We start from the raw sequence: 22,140 nt of genomic DNA on the forward strand, positions 1-22,140 counted from the left end.
AAAAGAATATGAACACGTCACAAAAATTGAACATAAACATGCAATTTTTATGTTCATATTTTATCAAGAAATGTTCATTTTGTATACATTAAATGTTCAGTTTATATTACAAAACTATTGAATTATTACGAGTCAGTTCAAAATTTGTTTGACTCGTAATAATTCAAAATTTGCGATAGTTCAGATTTTTTTTTACTAAATGTTCAAAAAAATTTATTGTTAATATTTTTATTACTAAAAATTCAAAATTATAGATGTGGTGCATTGCGATTGTTCAGATTTTTTTACTAAATGTTCAAAATTGTGATGTTCAAATTTTTTAACTAAATGTTCAAAATTCTTGATTGTTCAGATTTCTTTTACTAAATGTTCAAAAGTATAGGCATGATGCATTGCAATTGTTCAGCTTTTTTAACTAAATGTTCAAAATTTGCGATGTTCAGATGTTTTTACTACATGTTCAAAATTTGCAATTGTTTAGATTTTTTTTTACCGATTGTTCAAAAGTATAGGCGTGGTGCACCTAGAAATAGGTGCACCATGGTGCATCTTAAAATTTGCCATACTTAATTTCAGTTCAGTTCAGCTCTTAATTTCCCTCTGTCATAAAATATTCATTTCAGCTCAGTTCAGCTCTAATCAGTTTAGTTCAGTAAATGTGAACAAGCCCTAATTTAGAAGTTCAGTGCATTTTTTTTTTAACAACCTAAAAAATTTTAAATTAATCAACTTGAGTTTAATTAGCAAGTCAATTTGAGAAATTGAATTGACCAACTTAGGCCCTTAAGGGCTTAAGGCTATTTGGTGTAGTTTACATAATACGGGCCTGAACTCTTTTAAATGAAGGCCCAATCACTCATATCACCAAAATAAACGCTATAAAAACCCCATTTTTTACATTAAGTGAGCCGAGAAGCTATTCAAGGTTTTTAGGGTTTCTCATTCAGTCGCATAAATCGTAAGCCCCTCTTCTCTTCCTTCTTTGATTCGTCTTCCATTTTTGTTTGATTTGAGAAATGAAGCTAAACCCGTTTTGATTCGCATTTCATTTTACTCAATCGATCTGTCTTTATGTTGTTTTAGCTCTGTACCATATGATTGAACTCTGTAATGCTAGTTTAGGGTTTAAGGAGCTCGAATTAGGGTTGTTTAATTTTCGTCAATGGGGATATTGCAATTTTTTTCTAGGTTTTTACAATAAACCCATTAATTCGTACTAAAAATCCCAAATGTTGGTTGCTTGAAATTGATTAAAATTGATCTTAGGGTTTTGTAATCATGAACTTTATGCTGGGTATGTTTCATCATGCTCTTAATTTTGTATATTTAAATTATTCCCAGAAAAAGGCTAATTGTTGAATGCATTGATTTTGAAAGTTCCCTTTTTTTTTTATTTTTTTATTTTTTTTATTACACTATTAGTTGCTCATACTAAGTTTAAGGTATAGTACCTAGAATTTAATTGTTACTTGTTTGGTTAATTTGAAAGCAGAAGATGGCTCCAAAACAGCCAAGTACTGGTCTTTTCGTGGGTTTGAACAAGGGTCACATTGTAACCAAGAAGGAGTTGGCACCTCGACCCTCCGACCGCACAGGGGTAAATTGTTTATTCTTACTATTTTCTGATGATTCGAGTCTGATTACTTACCCCAGGATCATATTTCTGTTAAAATGAATATGAAGTTCTCTGAGTTGTTTATGGCAATGTTAATGAAATATGTGAATGTGTATCGTTTACTTTGAACGTATGAAAGGATGTTACACTTTGTTTGAATTCTATGGCTTAGGCGCTTAGTTATTCACACAACTTACCATGTGTTTGAATTCCGTATCGTTTGATTTGAACGTATGAAAGGATATGCACACCATTGATTGATTTAAGCTGCATGAAATGAGTAGTTGCTGATAAATGCTATCTATTGAAGTTTCATTTGTGCTTTTGATGGATTTATTTTGGAATGCTGGACTCATTTGCTGATTGCATATGATATCATTGCAAAAAGTAATATACTATATGGCTTAAATATGTGTTAATTTTCTATGTTGTTTATAACTTAAGATGGTTTAGGTGATAAAACTTTTGTGTGTGAAAGGAAGTGGATTTTGTTGATCTCCATGTTAAGTTCAAATTTAATAATAAAAGTTCATGTTTATTTGATGATAATAGTTCCTGTTTGTTTGAATGAATAGTAGTGTATGAGTTGATAGTGTTGAGTCTCTTGACACCATGAAACAATGTTTACTCATATGTGGAAATTTATCGTTCTTTTGCTTCTGAGACAAGTGGACCTGTATTGTTATGTGATGGTGTGCATTGATCTCTTTTTCTTTTCTTTTTTATTTATTTTTTATTTATTATTATCCATATTCATTGGAACATTGGACTGATTAAAATCAATTCAAAATGAGATGTATGTATTGTACCTTGGATATCGTATTGCATTCTGATGCTGACAATGTAGGCTGTTCATTATGTTGAAAAGTAGATTTTTCTGTGTTATTAGTGATTAATGAATGCAATTGTGTTTTTTTATTGTTAAAAGTCTAAACATTGAAAGTATTAATAAGTGGAAGTAAGTGGTTTTGATTCTGCATACCATTTATATTTTGTTTATGACAATTGACAGAAAACCAGCAAGAGGGTTCTCTTTGTGAGGAGTATTATTAGGGAAGTTGCTGGATTTGCTCCCTATGAAAAGAGAATCACTGAGCTCTTGAAGGTTGGGAAAGACAAGCGTGCTTTGAAATTGGCTAAGAGAAAGTTGGGTACCCACAAGAGGGCAAAGAGGAAGCGTGAGGAGATGTCCAATGTGCTGAGGAAGATGAGGTTTGTTATCTGTTTATCTTTTTATCTCTGAATTTTGTAGGCTATGATCTTTAGTTGATTTCTAGTTTCACTTTTCATGTTTCTAACTGGTGGACTGCTTTTGGACAGATCTGCTGGAGGAACAGAGAAGAAGAAGTGATGCTCGGACGTTCTGTGATCCATATCTTGTAGGAACTCTTAAGATGTTTTGATTACTTAAAAGTTGAAGTAACTTCTGTTTAAAATGTTTTACTTGCATCCAATTTTGCTTGGCAATGCTGCGTCGCAGTATTGGGAAACTAGTCTAAACTTTTTTCTTATGCTTGTAAGTTGTAATCAGTGAGACAATAACATTGGTCAATGTAGGTTTGATATTAAATTATTACTGTGCCTTATTGTCTCTCATTTTGTATCTTCACTTTATAGCTCTAGTGCTTAACTGCTTGAAATTTAGGTAGCAATATACATCATCCATTTTCATTTAGTAAAACACTTCAATTTTTGTAGGACTCCGCTGAGCAACAAAGAAGTATTTGTGGTATTACATTGTAGGTGATTAATGCATGAGTGCACATACACATCTGGGAAATTAAATTTAGTACGAAGTATAATAATTATATCATTAACATGTAAGACGCTGTAATTAATTCATGAGTAGCGGATGAATTGAAAATAATGTGGATGTCATCAAATACGGATTATATTTCTATAGAAATGTTACTACGTAAACGATACTATAGTATGTTGAAATATCTTACTTTGTGCCTTGTAAAATATGATTGTATCAATATACAGGTTAATATTTGTCTTAAAGGTAAAAAAGTGTCCTAAAATTCCAAATTTAACTATCCGGACACAACTTGTGAATCAATAAAAGTGAGATTTTATTCAGTAAGTCGGAAATTTGTAGAAGTCTCTTATGCTGTTATGCATGGTTCTGCGTCTGATCTAATTTAATGACTTTTTGTAGTTACAAAACTAGATCATACTACGAATAGCTTCTTTTATTCAAATTCAGCACATATGCTGGTATCAGCTATGTTGTTAATCTTGCTATTCGAGTATCCTGATCTCTGTCATTATTACAAATATAGTCTCTTTCATGTACAATTTGGGGTGTACATACGTTAATGTGAAAATTCCGGTGAAATTCCAGTGTAGAAATAATTATATGAGCATTACAAAAAACTCCAAGCTTGCCAAAAATCAGTTGGTCTCTAAGCAAATATAGAGGGGAGACATCAGGTCTTAAACCTTTGTGTTAGTTTCTCAACACCTTCTCTACAGTCTCCAACAACGCGCTTAGCTCCTTCCTTCACAGTTGTACCAAATCCTGCTGCATTTTGTTGCAATTCTTGTACAGATCCACCTACTTTGGCAACAGCAACATCTCTGAATTCTGTCGTTTGCTTGCCTGCCCCGGCAATCCATTTCTTGATGGCTGAGATTAGTGACTGAATCCTTTGGATAATGCTGTTAATAATCTCTTTAGATTTTCCACCAACTTCACCTGCCATTACCTTGAGTTTGTCTAATAAATTATCAGCCCTCTCGGTGGTTTCCTCTACTGATAGCTTTTTCCCCACATTGGTCCATGTAATATCAGCTGAGGCCTCCTCACGAAGATCCTCATCAACCATAATTTTGAGGCCTTTTCTCTCCCAGCGGTCTCTAGCCTCCTCCAGTGCTCTAGCATGTTCTTGCACTCTTCTAGCTTCATCCTCTGCCCAAGTCCTGAAATGAAAATAGAATGTCATTAGCCAGAGATGTAGAAAACGTGTTTATGGGAAATTTAACCAAATAGCTAAAGGATTTCTTATATTTTAGTTTTATTGTTTTGTTTTGTTTTTTGTTTTTTGTTTTTTTTTTTTGGGGTGGGGGGTGGTGATGGAAAGGGGCAACAAAGACGGTTAGATAATGAAGATGACAGCATCAACAGCAGCAATTCAAGCAAAACATACTTACCGGGCCATGGAAAGTGCCTTTCGCTCGACTTCCAGCTCATATTGCAATCGAACAATTGCTTGGTTTTCATCTTCAGTCTCTTTCTTGAGTTTTTCAATCCGTTCCTTCTCAAAAGATATCTCAACCTTGTTACTCATGACACTTTGCAATTGCTCCTCTAGCTCATGTCTCAATTTTGAAAGAACTTCCATCTCTGAATCCACAGTAGCCCGTTCCTTCATTAGGGCAATATTTTTTTCTTCTCTCTCTTCTCTTAGCCTTTCCACTTCTTGCATTGCTTCTTCAGCCATTTTCTGCACAGCATCTATTTTTTCTTTTTCCATCAGAAGCTCCATCTCAAAATTCGCATTTATATCCTTTTCCACTTCTGCCATCAATGCATTATGGGTAGCAACTGCTTTGTCAGCAATAGATTCTGCTTCAATACGAGCGAGCTCTTCACTGACTAAATCAGCCGCCTCTCCATTTGCAAGAGCAATTGCAGCTTGGCCTTTTGTGACTGGCTTATCTGGCTGGAAAAGTCTCGTGTAGCCTGCAATTTAACGTCAGTGGTCCATAAAACACCAAGCAAAGGGAACACTGGGAGAAACATAAACAACTACGCTATTAATACAGGAATTGGACCGACCAAATGCAAGTGCCACAATCCCCTGCTCTGATGCAGATAAGTCAGCCACAAGTGCAGGACATGCATCTGGGTCAATTCTGTCAATGTCTATGAAACCAGAAAGTTGGTGCAGGTCCTATTGAAAAATGCACAAGGCATTAGTTGTTTCGTTAGAATTAATATTTTGCAAATGATTAGATACACGGAGTACATAGTTATCTTAAATCCTAACCTTTCTATCAGCTTCTGGTAGCTGCCTCTTTTCCAAGGCCATCTTCCAAGTCACAAGATCCTGACGAGATAAAGGGCTGTAGAAAGAAATCGAGAAACACGCCATTTAAGTCATTTGAAGTATACTATTCTTTGACATCATGCACATTAAGTTCAAAGCAACTATGGCCAAACAGAACAGAGGTAGAATGTCCACATGATACACCACTACTACCCAGCATAATATCCCATTCTAACCTGTCAGCACAAGTAAAATATACTTAAAAGCTGTCAAACATTCTAAGGAATTAAAAGTGCCAAAAAGTTGGCCTAGTGAATTAGAGAAAGATATACATTAGTCCTTAAATTGCCGTACCCCTTTGCACAGAATGTTAACATCATTCTAGATACCACACACAGCTCTAAAAGCTTAATAAGTACATCAATAGTAAAGTCACAAACACAGATTTCTGTCAAGGTATCTATTCTCACCAAGTTCTAGATGTGTCCACTCTTGCCTAATCACTGCCCTCAAATGCTTTGTAGGTCCACCTCTACCACTATAGGCTCTATTAATAGCAAAGGTTCAAGGACTTAATCAATCATGTATTAACAATGAGCAAACCACATTTGACTCTCAAAAGCTTGCCTATTAGTAGAAAATGGAAGATTCACCTATCAGGATGGAAGTAGAAGGAACCTATATCTTCATCAGGAGAAGAAAGCATATCATGTCTAGAAAGCTTGCTCGATATAAGTCCAGCTTCTGCCAAACCTGGAACACAGGATTTATTAGTAATCTCTAATATGGCACATTAACCCAATAGCTCAAATCTTTTACTGACAAAACAGTATTATACCTTGGATAAATGAGAAGTCGGGATCTTCAGGTGTGATGTCATCAAATGCAAGCTCGGTAACATTTTCTATATACATAGCTGGATAGACCTTCAAGATCAAGTTTCTGAAAATGGAAAACCAAAACTCAATTACCACACATAAGCACATTAGTGTAAAACAAAGTAATGGATTTATTTACCCACACATACCGTGAAAGAGCACTACTTGCAGAAACTAACCAACGGGCATACTCACGACGAGTGCATAGATCACCAGATTGAGCATCACTCTCAATCACCTGAGATTAACGAAGGAATATATCAAGAGACAGAAAACTTCAGCACATGATAGAGGTTAGTACAACCAACAGATAATAACAAACGAAAAAACAGAAAAGAAAGAAGAAAGCATTATGTTAAACAATATTTCATAGGTAGGAGTAAACAAAAATTAAATTTAAAAACCTTCTTAAAATATAAGGCTTCATAAATGAGAGTCTTCCCCGCAAGAGCATCAATGTCACAAAAATGTACACTGTTCAAGTGTTGAAGACTTTGATCTAGAGCTGTCAAAAGTTGACCCGACCCGAAATACCGACTCAAACCCGATTATTAACCGAACAATCTTAACCCGAAAAAATGGTGACCCAAACCCGACCTGAAACCAACCCTAGACCCGAGTATGTGAGACCCAGACCCAAACATGACTGACCAAGAGATGACCCGACCGGAATGTAACCCTTAAATTATTGACCTGAACCAAACCCGATTGAAACATAAATTGACCCAAACCCGTTTTAACCCTTCAAAACCCGAATTTAACCCGACTGGTTACTAACCTGACCTGAATTTAACCCGACTCGTTCCTAACCCGACCCGAATTTAACCCAACCTGTTACAAACCCGACCTGAAATCAACCCAACTTGTTATTAACCTGACCCAAATTCAGCCCGACTTGTTATTGACCCGACCCGAATTTTACCAGACCTATTACTAACCCGACCAAAAAATATAGCCCCATCTGTTACTAACCCGACTTGTTATTGACTCGTCCTAAATTCAACCAAAATTGTTCCTAACTCGATTTCAAATCAGCTTAAATGCAATTTAGACCACCTAATTATTGTTGATCAAAGCATTTTGTCTAGGGAGACCAAGTCGGTCTACGCCAGCAAAAGGAGTAAATCCTCAAATTTAAGAGTTAAATATAGTTTATATTTGTTGTATGGTCAAAGGAGATAATTATCTTCCTAAATTATAGACTATAGTACCTTAATATATTACCATATATATTATAGTCAAAGGAAATAATTAGCTTGATAAAAATGATAATTATCTATTTAGAATTAGTTAAACCCGAACATGACCTGACTTGGAAATGACCCGACCTGATTGTAACCTGCAAATTATTGGCTTGAACATAACCCAACTTGATTCCGAGAATGACCCGACTTGGAAATGACTTACCTGATTATAACTCGCAAATTATTGACTTGAACCGAACCCGACTTGAACTTGACTTGAACCCAAGAATGACCCGAATTGATTATAACCTGCAAATTATTGACTTGAATCGGACCCGACTCAAACGCAAAAATGACCCCACCTGATTCAAACCCGCAAATTATTGAATTGAACGGAACCCGACTCGAAACCGAGAATTAGCCTAACCCGTTTTAACCCGTGAAAACTCGAATTAAACCCGACCTATTGTTCACACAACCCAAACGTAATTCAACCTATTATTAACCCAACCAAAACCCGATAAAAAGTATGACCCAACGTGACCGACTCAAACTTGCCCCAACCCAAACCCGACCAGCATTGATTACGGAATAAATCCGAATTAACCTGACCCACTCTCGGAGGCTTACTGACCCAAACCCGACCTGTTTACCCGAATTGAAAGCCTTTATTTTTTTGACAATTTTTCATCCGGAAATAAAAATTGCCGAAATGTTTACCATGACCCAAAATACCCTCCAGGAGTCCACCTAGGTGCAACCATCCAATTTGCCTTTATACTACCAATTTACTAGTTTACAACTTGCATCGATTTCATTAACTCAAACCAACCATGAACATTTATGACAACAAATAATGATCACATATGGTTCCAAACGACACTATATGACCCCGAAATGTATTCCGTAAAATTACAAGACTTGTCAAAACCGGGGCCCTTAAAAAGCAAGGATATTAGCCTTTAATTTTTGAATTTTTTAACTTTTCTTTCGCCTGGAAATAAAAATTGCCGAAATGTTTACCATGGTCACTAATACCCTCTGGGAGTCAAATTCGGTGTGTGGAACCATCCAATTTGCTTTTAAACGGCCAATTTACCGCTTTAAAACTTGCACCGATTTCTTTAACTCAAGCCTACCACGAACATTTGTAACAACATATAATGATCATATATGGTTCTAAACAACATTATATGACGTCGAGATGTATCCCCAAAAATATCAATGCTTTTCGCCATTCGAAATTTCTCAAAAAGCGTGGATATTAACCTTTAATTTAGGAATTTTTTAACTTTTTTTTGCCCGGATAAAAAAATTGCCGAAATATTTATCATGGTCCCTAATACCCTCTGGGAAACCAATTGGGTGGGAAGAACCATACAATTTGCCTTTAAACGACCAATTTAATTACCGGTTTACAACTTGCATGGATTTCATTAACTCAATTCTACTAAGAACATTTATGACAACAAATAACTATAATATATGGTTCCAAACGACATTATATGACCCCGAAATGTATTACCTAGAAGTTCAAGACTTTTCGACAACGGGCCCGAATAGTCCAAAAATTCTTAAAAAGCGTGGATATAGTCTTTAATTTTTGAATTTTTTTACTCCTTTTCGCCCGGAAATAAAAATTGTTGAAATGTTTACCATGGTCTCTAATACCCTCTGGTAGTCCAATTTGCCAATTGGGTTGAACCATCCAATTTGCCTTTAAACGGCCAATTTACCGATTTATAACTAGCGCCGATTACATTAACTCAAGCCTACCACAAACATTTATGACAACAAATAATGATCATATATAGTTCCAAAAAGCATGATATGAACCCGAGATGTATCCCTTAAAATCTGAAGGTTTTTCGACCTAGGGCTCTGAAACCTATAAAATTTCTCAAAAAAACAAGGATATAAGTTTTCAATTTTGGAATTTTTTACTTTGTTTCGCTCGGTAATAAAAATTGCCGAAATGTTTACCACGATCCCTAATACCCTCCGAGAGTCTAATTGGGTGGGTGAAACCGTCCTATTTGCCTTTAAACGGCCGATTTATCGGATTATAACCTGCACCGATTTAATAAACTCAAGCCTATTACGAACATTTACGAGAACATATAATGATCATATATGGTTCTAAAAGACATTATATGACCAAGAGATGTATCCCCTAAAATCTCACGGCTTTTCGACAATGGGCCCCGAAACCTCCAAAATTTCATAAAAATCATGAATATAAGCCTTCAAATTTGAAATTTTTTGACTTTTTTTTTACCCGGAAATAAAAAATGGCAAAAATGTTTAACATGTTTCCTAATACCTTCCTGAAGTCCAATTAAGTGGGTAGAACCATCCAATTTGCCTTTAAATGACCAATTTACCGGTTTACAACTTCCACTGTTTTCATTAACTCAAGCCTACCACGAACATTTATGACAACAAATAATGACCATATATGGTTCCAAACGACATTACATGACCCCGAGATATATCCCCTATAATTTCAATAATTTTCGACACCAGCCTGAAACCTCCAAAATTACTAAAAAAAAGTGGATATTAGCCTTCAATTTTGGATTTTTTTTACTTTATTTCGCCCGAAATAAAAGTTGTCGAAATGTTTACCATGGTCCCTAATACCCATTGAGAGTCCAATTGGGTGAGTGGAACCATTCAATTTCTCTTTGAACAACCAATTTACCGATTTGCAACTTGCATCGATTTCACTAATTCAAGACTATCACGAAAATTTATGACAACATCTAATGATCATATATGGTTCCAAACGACTTTATATGACCCCGAGATGTATGACCTAAAATCTCAAACATTTTCGACACCAGGGTCCGAAACCTCAAAAATTTCTCAAAAAGCGTGGATAATTAGCCTTCAATTTTGGAATTTTTAGCCTTTTTTTTTTCGCCTGAAAATAAAAATTGCCGAAATGTTTACCATGGTCACTATTACCCCCTGGATGTCCGATTGGGTTGTTGGAACCATCCAATTTGCCTTTAAACGGTCAATTTAACGGTTTACAGCTTGCATTGATTTCATTAACTCAAACCTACCACGAACATTTATGACAACATATAATATCATTAATAGTTCCAAAAGACATTATATGAACCCCGAGATGTATCCCCTAAAATCTCATTTCTTTTTTGACACCGAGCCCCGAAACTTTCGAAATTTCTCAAAAAAACATGAATAATTATCCTTCATTTTTGGATTTTTTTTTTACTTTTTTTGTACGGAAATAAAAATTGCCGAAATGTTTACCATGTTCTCTAATACCCCCACGGAGTCCCATTGGGTGGGAAAAACTATCCAATTTGCCTTTAAACGACCAATTTATCGTTTACAACTTGCACCGATTTCATTAACTTAAGCATAGTACGAACATTTATAACAACAAATAATTATCATATATGGTTTCAAACGACATTATATAACCCCGAGATGTATTCCCTAGAATTTAAAGACCTGTAAACACCGGTCCCCAAAGACTCCCCCGTGGATATTAGACTTCAATTTTTGAATTTTTTTCGCCAGATACAAAAATTGTCGAAATGTTTACTATGGTCTCTAATACCCACCGGGAGTCCAATTGGATAGGTGGAACCATCCAAGTTGCCTTTAAACGGCCAATTTATCAATTTACAACTCTCACTGATTTCTTTAATTCTAGCCTACCACGAACATTTATGAAAACATATAATGATAATATATGATTCCTAACGACATTATATGACTGATTTATCCCCAAAAATTTCAAGACTTTTCGACAACGGGCCCTGAAACCTCTAAAATTTCTCAAAAATCATGGATATAGCCTTTAATTTTGGAATTTTTTGACTTTTTTTTTGCCCGTAAATATAAATTGCCGAAATGTTTACTATGATACCTAATACCCTCCGGGAGTCCCATTGGAGGGTGGAACCATCCAATTTGTCTTGAAACGACCAATATACCAGTTTACAACTTGCACCGATTTCATTAACTCAAGCCTACCACGAACATTTATGACAACAAATAATGATCATACATGGTTCCAAACGACATTATATCAACCGGAGATGTATTATGTAGAATTTCAAAACTTTTAAACACCGGGTTTGAAGACTCCAAAATTTCTCATAATATTAGGGCTTAAATTTTTTAATTTTTGACTTTTTTTCGCCCAGAAATGAAAATTGCCGAAATGTTTACCATGGTCTCTAATATCTATGTTCATCGGACTCGGCTGAAATCCCAAAGTGTCCGTGTCGACATGACACGACGCGGACACGGACACGAAATTCGTGTCAGATTCGACTATTTGCACTCGAACACTTCAGAGACAAATAAGGGAAGGGGAGAAACAGAGCCGATTTTTTTTTAAAAAAAAAAACAATAAAAAACCTAAGTTTTCAGGTTACTGCCTGTGAGACGTTGGTTATAGGCACCATCTGTGGAGGCGGACTGGCTGCAGTTAGTGGGTGAAAGAGTGGTGAAAAAATAATTAAGAAAGGGAAAAGATGAAGAAGTTGAAGAAAGGAGCCATTCGAGCAGGTAAAAATGGTGAAAGAAATTAGTGGGTGAAAGAGAGAGAGAAATAAAGTAGAAGAGGACATAGAAGCACAGCTGTATTACTGACATTACTCTTATCTTTTCTTTATGAGATTAAGTAAAGGGACTTTATTTTTTTTGTCCTTTCTTTTTTGTCTATTTATTTCATTTTTTTAGATATTAATGAAATATTTAAATATTTTGTAATGTATATTTTAAAAAAAAAAAAAAAAAATATAGGACAGAGTCCCCGTGTCCTAAAATTTGGGAAATTGGCAAATTGAACACATGGACACGTGTCCGTGTCCGACACACGTTCCCGAGTCCATGTAACATAGCCTAATATCCTCCGGGGGTCCAATTGGATAGATGGAACCATCCAATTTATCTTTAAACGGCCAATTTACCGATCTACAATTCTCACTGTTTTCATTAATTCTAGCCTACCATGAACATTTATGACACATAATGATCATATATTGTTCGAAACTGCATTATATGACCCCCAAGATGTATCCTTTGAAATATCAAACCTTTTCGGCAACGAGCCCCAAAAGCTCAAAAATTTCTCAAAAAACATGGATATTAGCCTTCAATTTTGGAGTTTTTTTTGACTTTTTTTCGCCTGTAAATAAAATTGCCGAAATGTTTACCATTATAACTAATACCCTTCGGGAGTCTCATTGGGTGGGTGGAACCATCCAATTTGCCTTTAAACGGCAAATTTATCGATTTACAACTTGCACCGATTTCATTATTCAAACCTAACACGAACATTTATGACAACATATAATGATCATATATAGTTCCAAAAAGCATTATATGACCCCAAGATGTATTCCTTAGAATTTCAATACTTTTCGACACCGAGCACCGAAACCTTCAAAATGTCGCAAAATGCTTGGAGATTAGTCTTCAATTTCGGAATTTTTTTGACTTTTTTCGCTCGAAAATAACAATTGCCAAAATGTTTACCATAGTCCCTTATACTATCCGTGAGTCCAATTGGGTGGGTGGAACCATCTAATTTTCCTTTAAACGACCAAATTACCGGTTTACAACTTCATCGATTTCATAAACTCAAGCCTACCACGAACATCTATAACGTATAATGATCATATATAGTTCCAAACAGCATTATATGACCCCGTGATAAAATCTCAAGACTTTTGACACGAGGACCCCGAAACCTCCAAAAATTCTCAAAAATCGTGGATATTAGACTTTAATTTTGCAATTTTTTGACTTTTTTTCGCCCAAATATAAAAATTGTCGAAATGTTTACCAAGGTAATCCGGTGGGTGGAACCATCCAATTTGCCTTTAAATGGCCAATTTACCAGTTTACAGCTTGCACCGATTTCATAACTCAAGTCTACCACGAACATTTATGACAACTTATAATGATCATATATGGTTCCAAACAACATTATATGACCACGAGATGTATCCCCTAAAATCCCATAACTTTTAGACAACAGGCCTCGAAACCTCCAAAATTTCTCAAAAAGCATGGATATTACATTCAATTTTTGAATTTTTTCGACTTTTTTCGCCCGGAAATAAAAATTGCCGAAATGTTAACCATGGTCCCTAATACCCTCTAAGAGTTCCATTGGGTGGGTGGAACCATCCACCTTGCCTTTAAACGACAAATTTACTGGTTTACAACTTGCACTGATTTCATTAACTCAAGCCTACCACGAACATTTATGACAACATATAATGATCATATAAGGTTCCAAACGGCATTATATGACCCCAAGATGTATTACCTAGCATTTCAAGAATTTTCGACATCAGTCCCCCGAAACCTTCAAAATTTCGCAAAATGCGTGGATATTAGACTTCAATTTTGCGATTTTTTGACTTTTTTAGCCCGCAAATAAAAATTGTCGTAATGTTTCCAATGGTCCCTAAAACCATTTGGAGTCCACCTGGGTGCAACCATCCAATTTACCTTTAAACAGCCAATTTATCGATTTACAACTTGCACCCACGCGATTTCATTAATTTAAGTCTACCACGGACATTTATGACATCAAATAATGATCATATATGGTTCCAAATGACATTTAATGACCCCGAAATATATTCCATAAAATTACAAATCTTTTCGACACCGGGGCCCCGAAACCTCAAAAATGTCTTAAAAAGCGTGGAGATTGGAGTTCAAAATGTTTACCATGGTCACTGGTATCCGGGAGTCAAATTGGGTGGGTGGAACCATCCAATTCGCCTTTAAACTGCCAATTTACTGATTTACAACATGCATCAATTTCATTAACTCAAGCCTACCACGAACATTTATGACAACATATAATGATCATATATGGTTTCAAACGCCATTATATGACCCTGAGATTTATCCCCAAAAATCTCAATGATTTTCGACAACGGGCCCTGAAACATTCGAAATTTCTCAAAAATCGTGGATATTAGCCTTTAATTTTTGAATTTTTGTACTTTTTTTCTCCCGAATATAAAAATTGCCGAAACGTTTACTGTGGTCCCTATTACCCTCCGGGAGTCCAATTGGGTGGGTGAAACCATCCAATTTGCCATTAAGCGGGCAATTTACCGGTTTACAACTTGCATTGATTTCATTAATTCAAACCTACCACGAACATTTATGACGACAAATAATGATCATATATGGTTCCAAAGACATTATATGACCCCGAGAGGTATTCCCTAGAATTTCAAGACTTTTCGACATTGGGCCCTGAATACTCCAAAAATTCTCAAAAAACGTGGATATAGCTTTTAATTTTTGAATTTTTTTGACTATTTTTCGCCCAAAAATAAAATTTGCCGAAATGTTTACCATGGTTTCTAATACCCTATGGGAGTCCAATTGGGTGCGTGGAACCATGCAAATTGAATAAACGGCTAATTTACAAGTTTACAACTAGCGCTGATTTTATTAAATCAAACCTACCACAAACATTTATGACAACATATAATGATAATGTATGGTTCCAAAAGGCATTATATGAACCCGAGATGTATCCCCTAAAATCTAAAGGTTTTTCGACTCCATGCTCTGAAACCTCCATTAATTTTCAAAAAGCGTGGATATTAGGCTTCAATTTGGGATTTTTTTTACTTTTCTTCGCACGAAAATAAAAATTACCGAAATGTTTACCATGGTCCCTAATACACTCCGAGAGTCTAATTGGGTGGGTGGAACCATCCTATTGCCTTTAAACGACCAATTTATCGGTTTACAACTTGCACCGATTTAATTAACTCAAGCCTACTACGAACACTTACGATAACATATGATGATCATATATTCCAAACGACATCCCCGAGATGTGTCCCCTAAAATCTCATGGTTTTTCGACAACGAGCCCCGAAACCTCCAAAATTTTCATAAAAAGCATGGATATTAACATTCAATTTTGGAAATTTTTTACTTTTTTTAACCCGAAAATTAAAATTGCCGAAATGTAACCATGGTTCCGAATACTCTCCGGAAGTCCAATTGGGTGGGTGGAACCATCCAATTTTCCTTTAAACGGCCAATTTACCGTTTACAACTTGCACCGCTTTCATTAACTCAAGCCTACCACGAAAATTTATGACAACAAATAATGACCATAATGGTTCCAAACGGCATTATATGACCCCGAGATATATCCCCTAGAATTTCAATACTTTTCGACACCGGGCTCTGAAACCTCCAAAATTTCTCAAATAGCGTAGATCTTAGCCTCTAATTTTGGTATTTTTTGACTTTTTATCACCCGAAAATAAAAATTGCTGAAATATTTACCACGGTCCCTTATATCCTCCAGGAGCCCAATTGGGTGGGTGGAACCATACAATTTGCCTTTAAACAGCCAATTTACCGGTTTACTACTTGCACTGATTTCATTAACTCAAGCCTACCACGAACATCGATGATAACATATAATGATCATATATGTTTCCAATTGGTATTATATGACCCAAGACGTATTCCCTAAAATCTAAAGACTTTGCGACACCTGGCCGAAACCTCCAAAATTTCTCAAAAAGCGTGGACATTAGCCTTCAATTTTGTAAATTTTTGACTTTTTTCGCCCATAATAAAAATTGCCGAAATGTTTATCATGATTCTTAACACACTCTGAGAGTCCAATTGGGTGGGTGAAACCATCCAATTTGCCTTTAAACGGCCAATTTATCGATTTACAACGGCCAATTTAATTAACTTGCACCGAACCCAACTTGAATCGAAGTTGATCCAAACTCGTTTTAACTCGTCAAAACTTGTATTTAACCCGATTTGTTACTAACCTGACCTGAATTCAACCTGACACGTTCCTAACTTGATCCGAATTTAACCCAACCTATTACAAACCCGACCCGAAATCAACCCGACTTGTTATTGACCTGACCCAAATTAAACTCGACTTTTTATATACCCTACCCAAATTTTACCAGACCTATACCTATTACTAACCTGACCTAAAAATTCAACCAAATATGTTACTAACTCGACTCGAAATTAACAAGTTGTTATTGACCCGACCTAAATTCAACCCAAATTATTCCTGACCCGATTTCAAAGCACCTTAAATGCAATTCAGACCACCTTATTATTGTTGATCAAAGCATTTTGTCTAAGGAGACCAAGTCGGTTCACGCCAGCAAAAGAAAGGAGTATCATCCTCAAATTTAAGAGTTAAATATAGTATATATTTGTTGTAGGGTGAAAGGATATAATTATCTTCCTAAATTATAGACTATAGTTCCCTAGTATATTGCCATATGTATTATAGTCAAAGGAAATAATTAGCTTAATAAAAATGATAATTATCTATTTATAGTTAGTTGAACCCGAATATAACCTGACTTGGAAATGACCCGACTTGATTGTAACCCGCAAATTATGGACTTGAACATAACCCGACTTGAACTCGAAAATGACCCGACTTGGAAATGACCCAACCTGATTATAACCCGCAAATTATTGACTTGAATCGAACCCGACATGAACCCGAGAATGACCCGACCTGATTATAATCCGCAAATTATTGACTTGAACCGAACCCGACTCAAACCTGGGATGACCTTACCTGATTCTAACTTGCAAATTATTGACTTTGAACCGAACCCGACTCGAATCCGAGAATTACCCTAACCAATTTTAACACGTGAAAGCCTTAATTAAACCCGACCTATTGTTCTCCCGACCCGAATGTAACCCGACCTGTTATTAACCCGACCTAAACACGATCCAAACCCGATAAGAAGTATGACCCGACGTGACCTGACTCAAACATGACCCAACCCAAACCCGACCTGTATAAGTTATGGAATTAATCCGAATTGACCCGACCCACTCTTACCCGACCCGTTTACCAGAATTGACAGCTCTACTTTGATTTACATCAAATTCTAGATTTCAAAGCATAAGTTCATCTACTCAAGGTTTTAAGGGAAAAAACCAGACAAGATAGAAATGCACAGCGGTCAAGGCCATATTGTCAATTAGGATACAAAAGTTTGTGAGTAGATTTAAAACTAGATGAAGTACAAAATGCACAGGCCAAAATGAAAAATAAATAAATAAAAAAGTAACGAACCTTACTCAAGTCTATAAATAAAATTTTTAAATCCGGACGTACATTCTTTTCAACCATCTATAATAAATTACCGTAACTAGCCTATTAACTTTTAATGATGTTTCTAGTGTTTTATGCCAAATATAGAGCTAATATGTCGAGAATATTGACTATGCTACGCTGCTGCCAGCTTTAGTTTGAAAGAGTTGGGGGGGGGGGGGAGGATGGTAGATAAATTTAGTGCGTCAAATCCAGCCTTGTGAGGCAGATATTGACACATTCCCACTATGAAACCTACGTACTCAAAACAACCACATGCTAAATTCGCATAACAAATGACCCTTTGTTGCCTCAAGTAGTCAAATGTGACACAGGTCCCAACTTAAACTTCATACATTGTTTTGGAAGTACAATTACATGGCACTCCTAGTGCAATTTTTATGAGTGGGGTATCTTGAGAGCATAGGTGTCATGTCAAGTGTTTGGAAGTACAATAAAATGGCACTCCTAATGCAATTCTTATGAGTGGGACGTCCAGAAAGCAAAGGTGACATGTCAAGTAAAGGGTAGCCCAGGAGAATAGGCTTGTTAAATGGTTGATGAAACAGAAATATGTATAAAAAGGAGGAAGAACGGCAGTAATGGCCAGGCTGAATGACAATGGCAGCATGTTGGAGAAGGAGATAAGAATTTATTGGTGATCTTTTCATGCACAATTCTATGAATGGTATAATGGCCTACGGACAGCGAGGGACAATGTCTATAGAAAAATAATGATAGTGGGTAACTCTGAACAGGGGTTGAAAAATCCTATCATACCAGGATGGAAACTAGATCTATACTTCTTGGTATCCTTAATTAAGTTTTGGAATTGATGTTTGCATTCCATCATATGTAAGTCAAGCAAGTCTGCAAAATGGCAATCATGGCCAGTAAGGTGGTCTTATCTATATGTAATTCTGTTACATAAATTGCCCAAAATAAACGACAGCACTTCCGGTGCACTTTTTATTCTTATGATGTCTAGTCAGTAATGGAAGCAATCATCCTAAGAGACAACAAATGAACAAAATATATAATTTAAGTGCCCCGCGTATATTCATATACAATTGTCCACTTTAGGGATATTGACAAACAAGATTGTCGATAGCCAAAGTCCCACAGGTTTATAATTTATTGTTAAGATTTCTCACAGGTAATGCTATTATTAGATGGCAGGAGGCTTATCTTAAGATTGCAAAACTACTTTCTCACAGCCTCACATATGATGGAATAATGCTATCGTTGAACGGCTAGAGGTTAAATGGAACTGAAATGATCAATGAACAATTGAAACCACCTCTATGGGCTTATGGCACTTTTTACTAGGCAGTACTTTAGATATTATTCCGATATTTGTTTAATTGTAAATGCCTAAATATAAGAGATCCACACTTCTAAGTCTCCTCAGATCACAAACATCCTAAATAGTCACACACTAAATGATAGCAATGCTTACAGAGTAACAGCAACCCAACACTTTCTTTGTTGTTAAAACAAGTTACTGAGTATTTCATAGGATGGTCTAGGCCATAACAGTATCTGATACCATAGAAGAGGTCAGCAGACATATGAAGATCACAACTCAAAAAAAATATAATAGAAGAATACCTTCAATACTTGCAATGCCGTCAAAGCTTGCGATTGAGTTTGATCAGCAACTGCAGGAACCAAAACCTTTCCAGGAGGCGCCATAAGTGCAGCAGAAAGTAATGATGGTGCAGGGATTCCACGAGAGGCAGAGACGCTTCTCAAAGATTGTGAATCAAAGATAGATGGTTTCTTCACCTCGTTGTCTTCCTTGCTTGTAACTGATGCAATTACTGGCTTATCACCACCAGGAACACTGTCAGTTCCTAGCGTTGCATTAGCAGTGGCTGAATGATCTACATTTTGAATATCGATAGGCACAACTACACTAGTCGATGGTTCAACTGCAGCATTGGAAGCATCGGCCTGGATTGCTGTGAAGGTTTCTTGCTGCTCATATGTGTTAAGGAGCACAGCACCAGCTTGAGCATCATTTAACCTAGCATCAAGGCGATCTTCTGTTTCACTCACCACAATGGTGTTCTGCCTATCTATGGAAGTAGATGTCATGTAGGAGCCATCTACACTTTCTAATTGAGAAATTTCGGCTGAGTTTGGAACCATATCAGGACTGTTTACATCAGATAATGTGGAACCAGTTTGTAAATTATCTTCAGCAGAAGCATCAAGGTCATTCAATGTGGGATTTTCACTAACAAATAATGACTCTACATTGGTATCATCAACAAGTTCCCCTTGATCAACAAATTCAGTAGGTCCGTTACTTTCACCCTGCACATTAAATTTATCATCATTTACATTCTCTTTGTCCCCGTAAACCTCCTCTTCAGAAGACAACAATACTTCTTGCTGTTCCACCAACGGCTTCATCTCTTGCACTGACCCTGAAAAAACAAGTACAGCGGTATAATGACCTAGGTTTTTTTTTTTTTTTAAAATGTAATTTCAAACCAACATATAAACTCAAAAAGAATATGTAGTGGGGCATCATTGGAAATTTTGGAACACTGATGGAGCAATATAAGGGTTTTGTTACTCAATAGCTAGTTTTAATAGATACATAACTTAAACACTACTATAACAAAGGACAGTGGTACTCACTTGAGCTGCTCCTCTTGCCCATTGATATTGCAGCAGAGGTGATTCCAGCAAAAAGTAAAACACCAGCAAGCCCTACTCCCAGAATTCCTGAAATTCAGCTACTTCAAGATCATTACAGTGACTTGAAAAAAGAATCAATAAAACAAGATAGAGCAGCCAATAACTGAAAAGGAAATGACAATTCCTATAATGAGATGCAGCTTCAGACATTTCTTTAGTGAATCAACATCCTTATTTTAATGGTCAAAATCCCAGTTAGAAACTCACAAATTGTTTCCAAAATGAAAAGGTTCCACTAACTTAACAAAACATTCCCTTTGAATCCCCAAACTGCTTTAAATCGATCCTTTTTCAAAGATAAGTAAACGAAGTTCTCTGAAGCCACTATATTAACACTGATCCTAAACCCTTCTCTCCTTCTTATAGAAATATAGAATTAACTCAATTGCCAACAGTTCAAAATATATATATATATATATATATATATATATATATATTTTTTTATATATATATATATATATATATTGTGGATGCATTTGACATTTGTTACAAGTTCTTATCAAGCAAAAGAATAAATTATCACATTTCTAAACAAAACAGCATAATTGATAATCGTGTAAACCTACCATTTCCTCCAAAATTCCTACATATGTAGCTACACATTCTCAATTAGAACCAAAACTAACAGACTATAACAATTAAGCTATACTAAGTTCTGAAACACATATCATGCACAATCACAGATTAAATTAAGTACAATTATTATAATTCAATGTTTTCAACATTTTACTAAACACCAATTCTTACTAAGTATAATTCAATCAACCAAATTTACAACACCCAAATAACCTTTATAATCCAATTAAACCCAAAGAGCTTAAGAACAATTAATATTTAAAAAGAACCAATAAAACTCACAATAACAAAAAAAAACCCTTAAACCCAATAAACCCCATAATCTAAAAGTAGAAAGAACAAAAATTTCACCTCCAATTCCATTTTTTTGGCCAGAATCATCAGGGTCAGAATTTCCAAACCAATCAGACAAAGCAGCATCAACAGAAGAAGCATTCAAATTAATCCAAGAATCCCCAGAACGACGCCGTTCTGATTCACCACTACCACTCTTAGCTTCATCTTGTGCAACACAATGAACTCGAAGATTATGGCGGCGGAAATTACCAGGGTTCGAACCCCGAGCTTTGATTAACAACAATGGCGTCTGAGATTTCCTGAACTTGAAATTGAATTGAAGCTGATAACACCATGTTGTTCTTGGTGATGGTGTTGTTAGTAAACTCATTTCAGAAATCCCAGAAAATTAAACCCAGAAAATAAAATAAAAAAGAAAATTACCCAGAAAATGAAAAGGGGAAATTTGTGTGAATTTGTTGAGGGATTGTTTGGTGGAAGACTTTATTTTGGCACTTGAAAAAGAAGAAGATGTTCGAAAGTGATACAAGAAGTATAGTGATATTCTGAAATTTGAGGGGTTGTTGTTAGAAAGTTGAGTACTGAAGAGAGGACGAAAATGGTGATGTGATCATCCAACAATGTTATCTACTTCTACTTTCTATATTTATCTAAGGTGAATTGTTTTTTTTTTTTAATCTTATGGAAGATAATAATAAGACTACATTTGAAAATAAAAACTAACATACATCAAAAT

General features: G+C 35.7%; 2 protein-coding genes across 3 annotated transcripts; one reads left to right on the forward strand and one right to left on the reverse strand.

Annotated features, from left to right (window-relative positions):
• Window positions 1-861: 861 nt before the first annotated feature.
• On the forward strand, window positions 862-3,211 carry LOC110729642 (60S ribosomal protein L36-2-like). Its single transcript, XM_021909413.1, has 4 exons — window positions 862-958; window positions 1,493-1,597; window positions 2,628-2,827; window positions 2,936-3,211. Exons 2-4 carry the CDS (start codon window positions 1,496-1,498, stop codon window positions 2,964-2,966), a joined length of 333 nt encoding a protein of 110 aa, XP_021765105.1. The 5' UTR covers window positions 862-958; window positions 1,493-1,495; the 3' UTR covers window positions 2,967-3,211.
• Window positions 3,212-3,672: 461 nt separating this feature from the next.
• Window positions 3,673-22,115, reverse strand: LOC110729640. Of its 2 annotated transcripts, none has more exons than XM_021909411.1 (10): window positions 21,459-22,115; window positions 20,472-20,558; window positions 19,431-20,254; window positions 6,638-6,726; window positions 6,449-6,552; window positions 6,264-6,363; window positions 5,611-5,686; window positions 5,400-5,514; window positions 4,772-5,303; window positions 3,673-4,540 (listed from the first exon to the last, which is right to left on the reverse strand). In XM_021909411.1, exons 1-10 carry the CDS (start codon window positions 21,772-21,774, stop codon window positions 4,048-4,050), a joined length of 2,736 nt encoding a protein of 911 aa, XP_021765103.1. In that variant the 5' UTR covers window positions 21,775-22,115; the 3' UTR covers window positions 3,673-4,047. The 2 variants fall into 2 exon arrangements, with proteins under 2 accessions (XP_021765103.1, XP_021765104.1); XM_021909412.1 differs by having other exon boundaries at window positions 20,472-20,569; window positions 21,459-21,542.
• Between the last annotated feature and the right edge of the window lie 25 nt (window positions 22,116-22,140).

The sequence above is a fragment of the Chenopodium quinoa genome, unplaced genomic scaffold (genome assembly GCF_001683475.1).
Source record: "Chenopodium quinoa cultivar QQ74 unplaced genomic scaffold, ASM168347v1, whole genome shotgun sequence".
Lineage (NCBI taxonomy): Eukaryota > Viridiplantae > Streptophyta > Magnoliopsida > Caryophyllales > Amaranthaceae > Chenopodium > Chenopodium quinoa.

What these genes read in the sequence shown, in the direction of transcription:
- LOC110729642 (XM_021909413.1), top strand. Translation starts at nt 1,496, where the DNA reads ATGGCTCCAAAACAGCCAAGTACTGGTCTTTTCGTGGGTTTGAACAAG. An exon ending in GACCCTCCGACCGCACAGGG is followed by an intron (nt 1,598 to 2,627) that starts GTAAATTGTTTA and finishes GACAATTGACAG; the next exon opens with AAAACCAGCAAGAGGGTTCT. An exon ending in AATGTGCTGAGGAAGATGAG is followed by an intron (nt 2,828 to 2,935) that starts GTTTGTTATCTG and finishes GCTTTTGGACAG; the next exon opens with ATCTGCTGGAGGAACAGAGA.
- LOC110729640 (XM_021909411.1), bottom strand. Translation starts at nt 21,774, where the DNA reads ATGAGTTTACTAACAACACCATCACCAAGAACAACATGGTGTTATCAG. An exon ending in CCAAAAAAATGGAATTGGAG is followed by an intron (nt 20,559 to 21,458) that starts GTGAAATTTTTG and finishes GCTGAATTTCAG; the next exon opens with GAATTCTGGGAGTAGGGCTT. An exon ending in GATTGTGGCACTTGCATTTG is followed by an intron (nt 5,304 to 5,399) that starts GTCGGTCCAATT and finishes GTTAAATTGCAG; the next exon opens with GCTACACGAGACTTTTCCAG.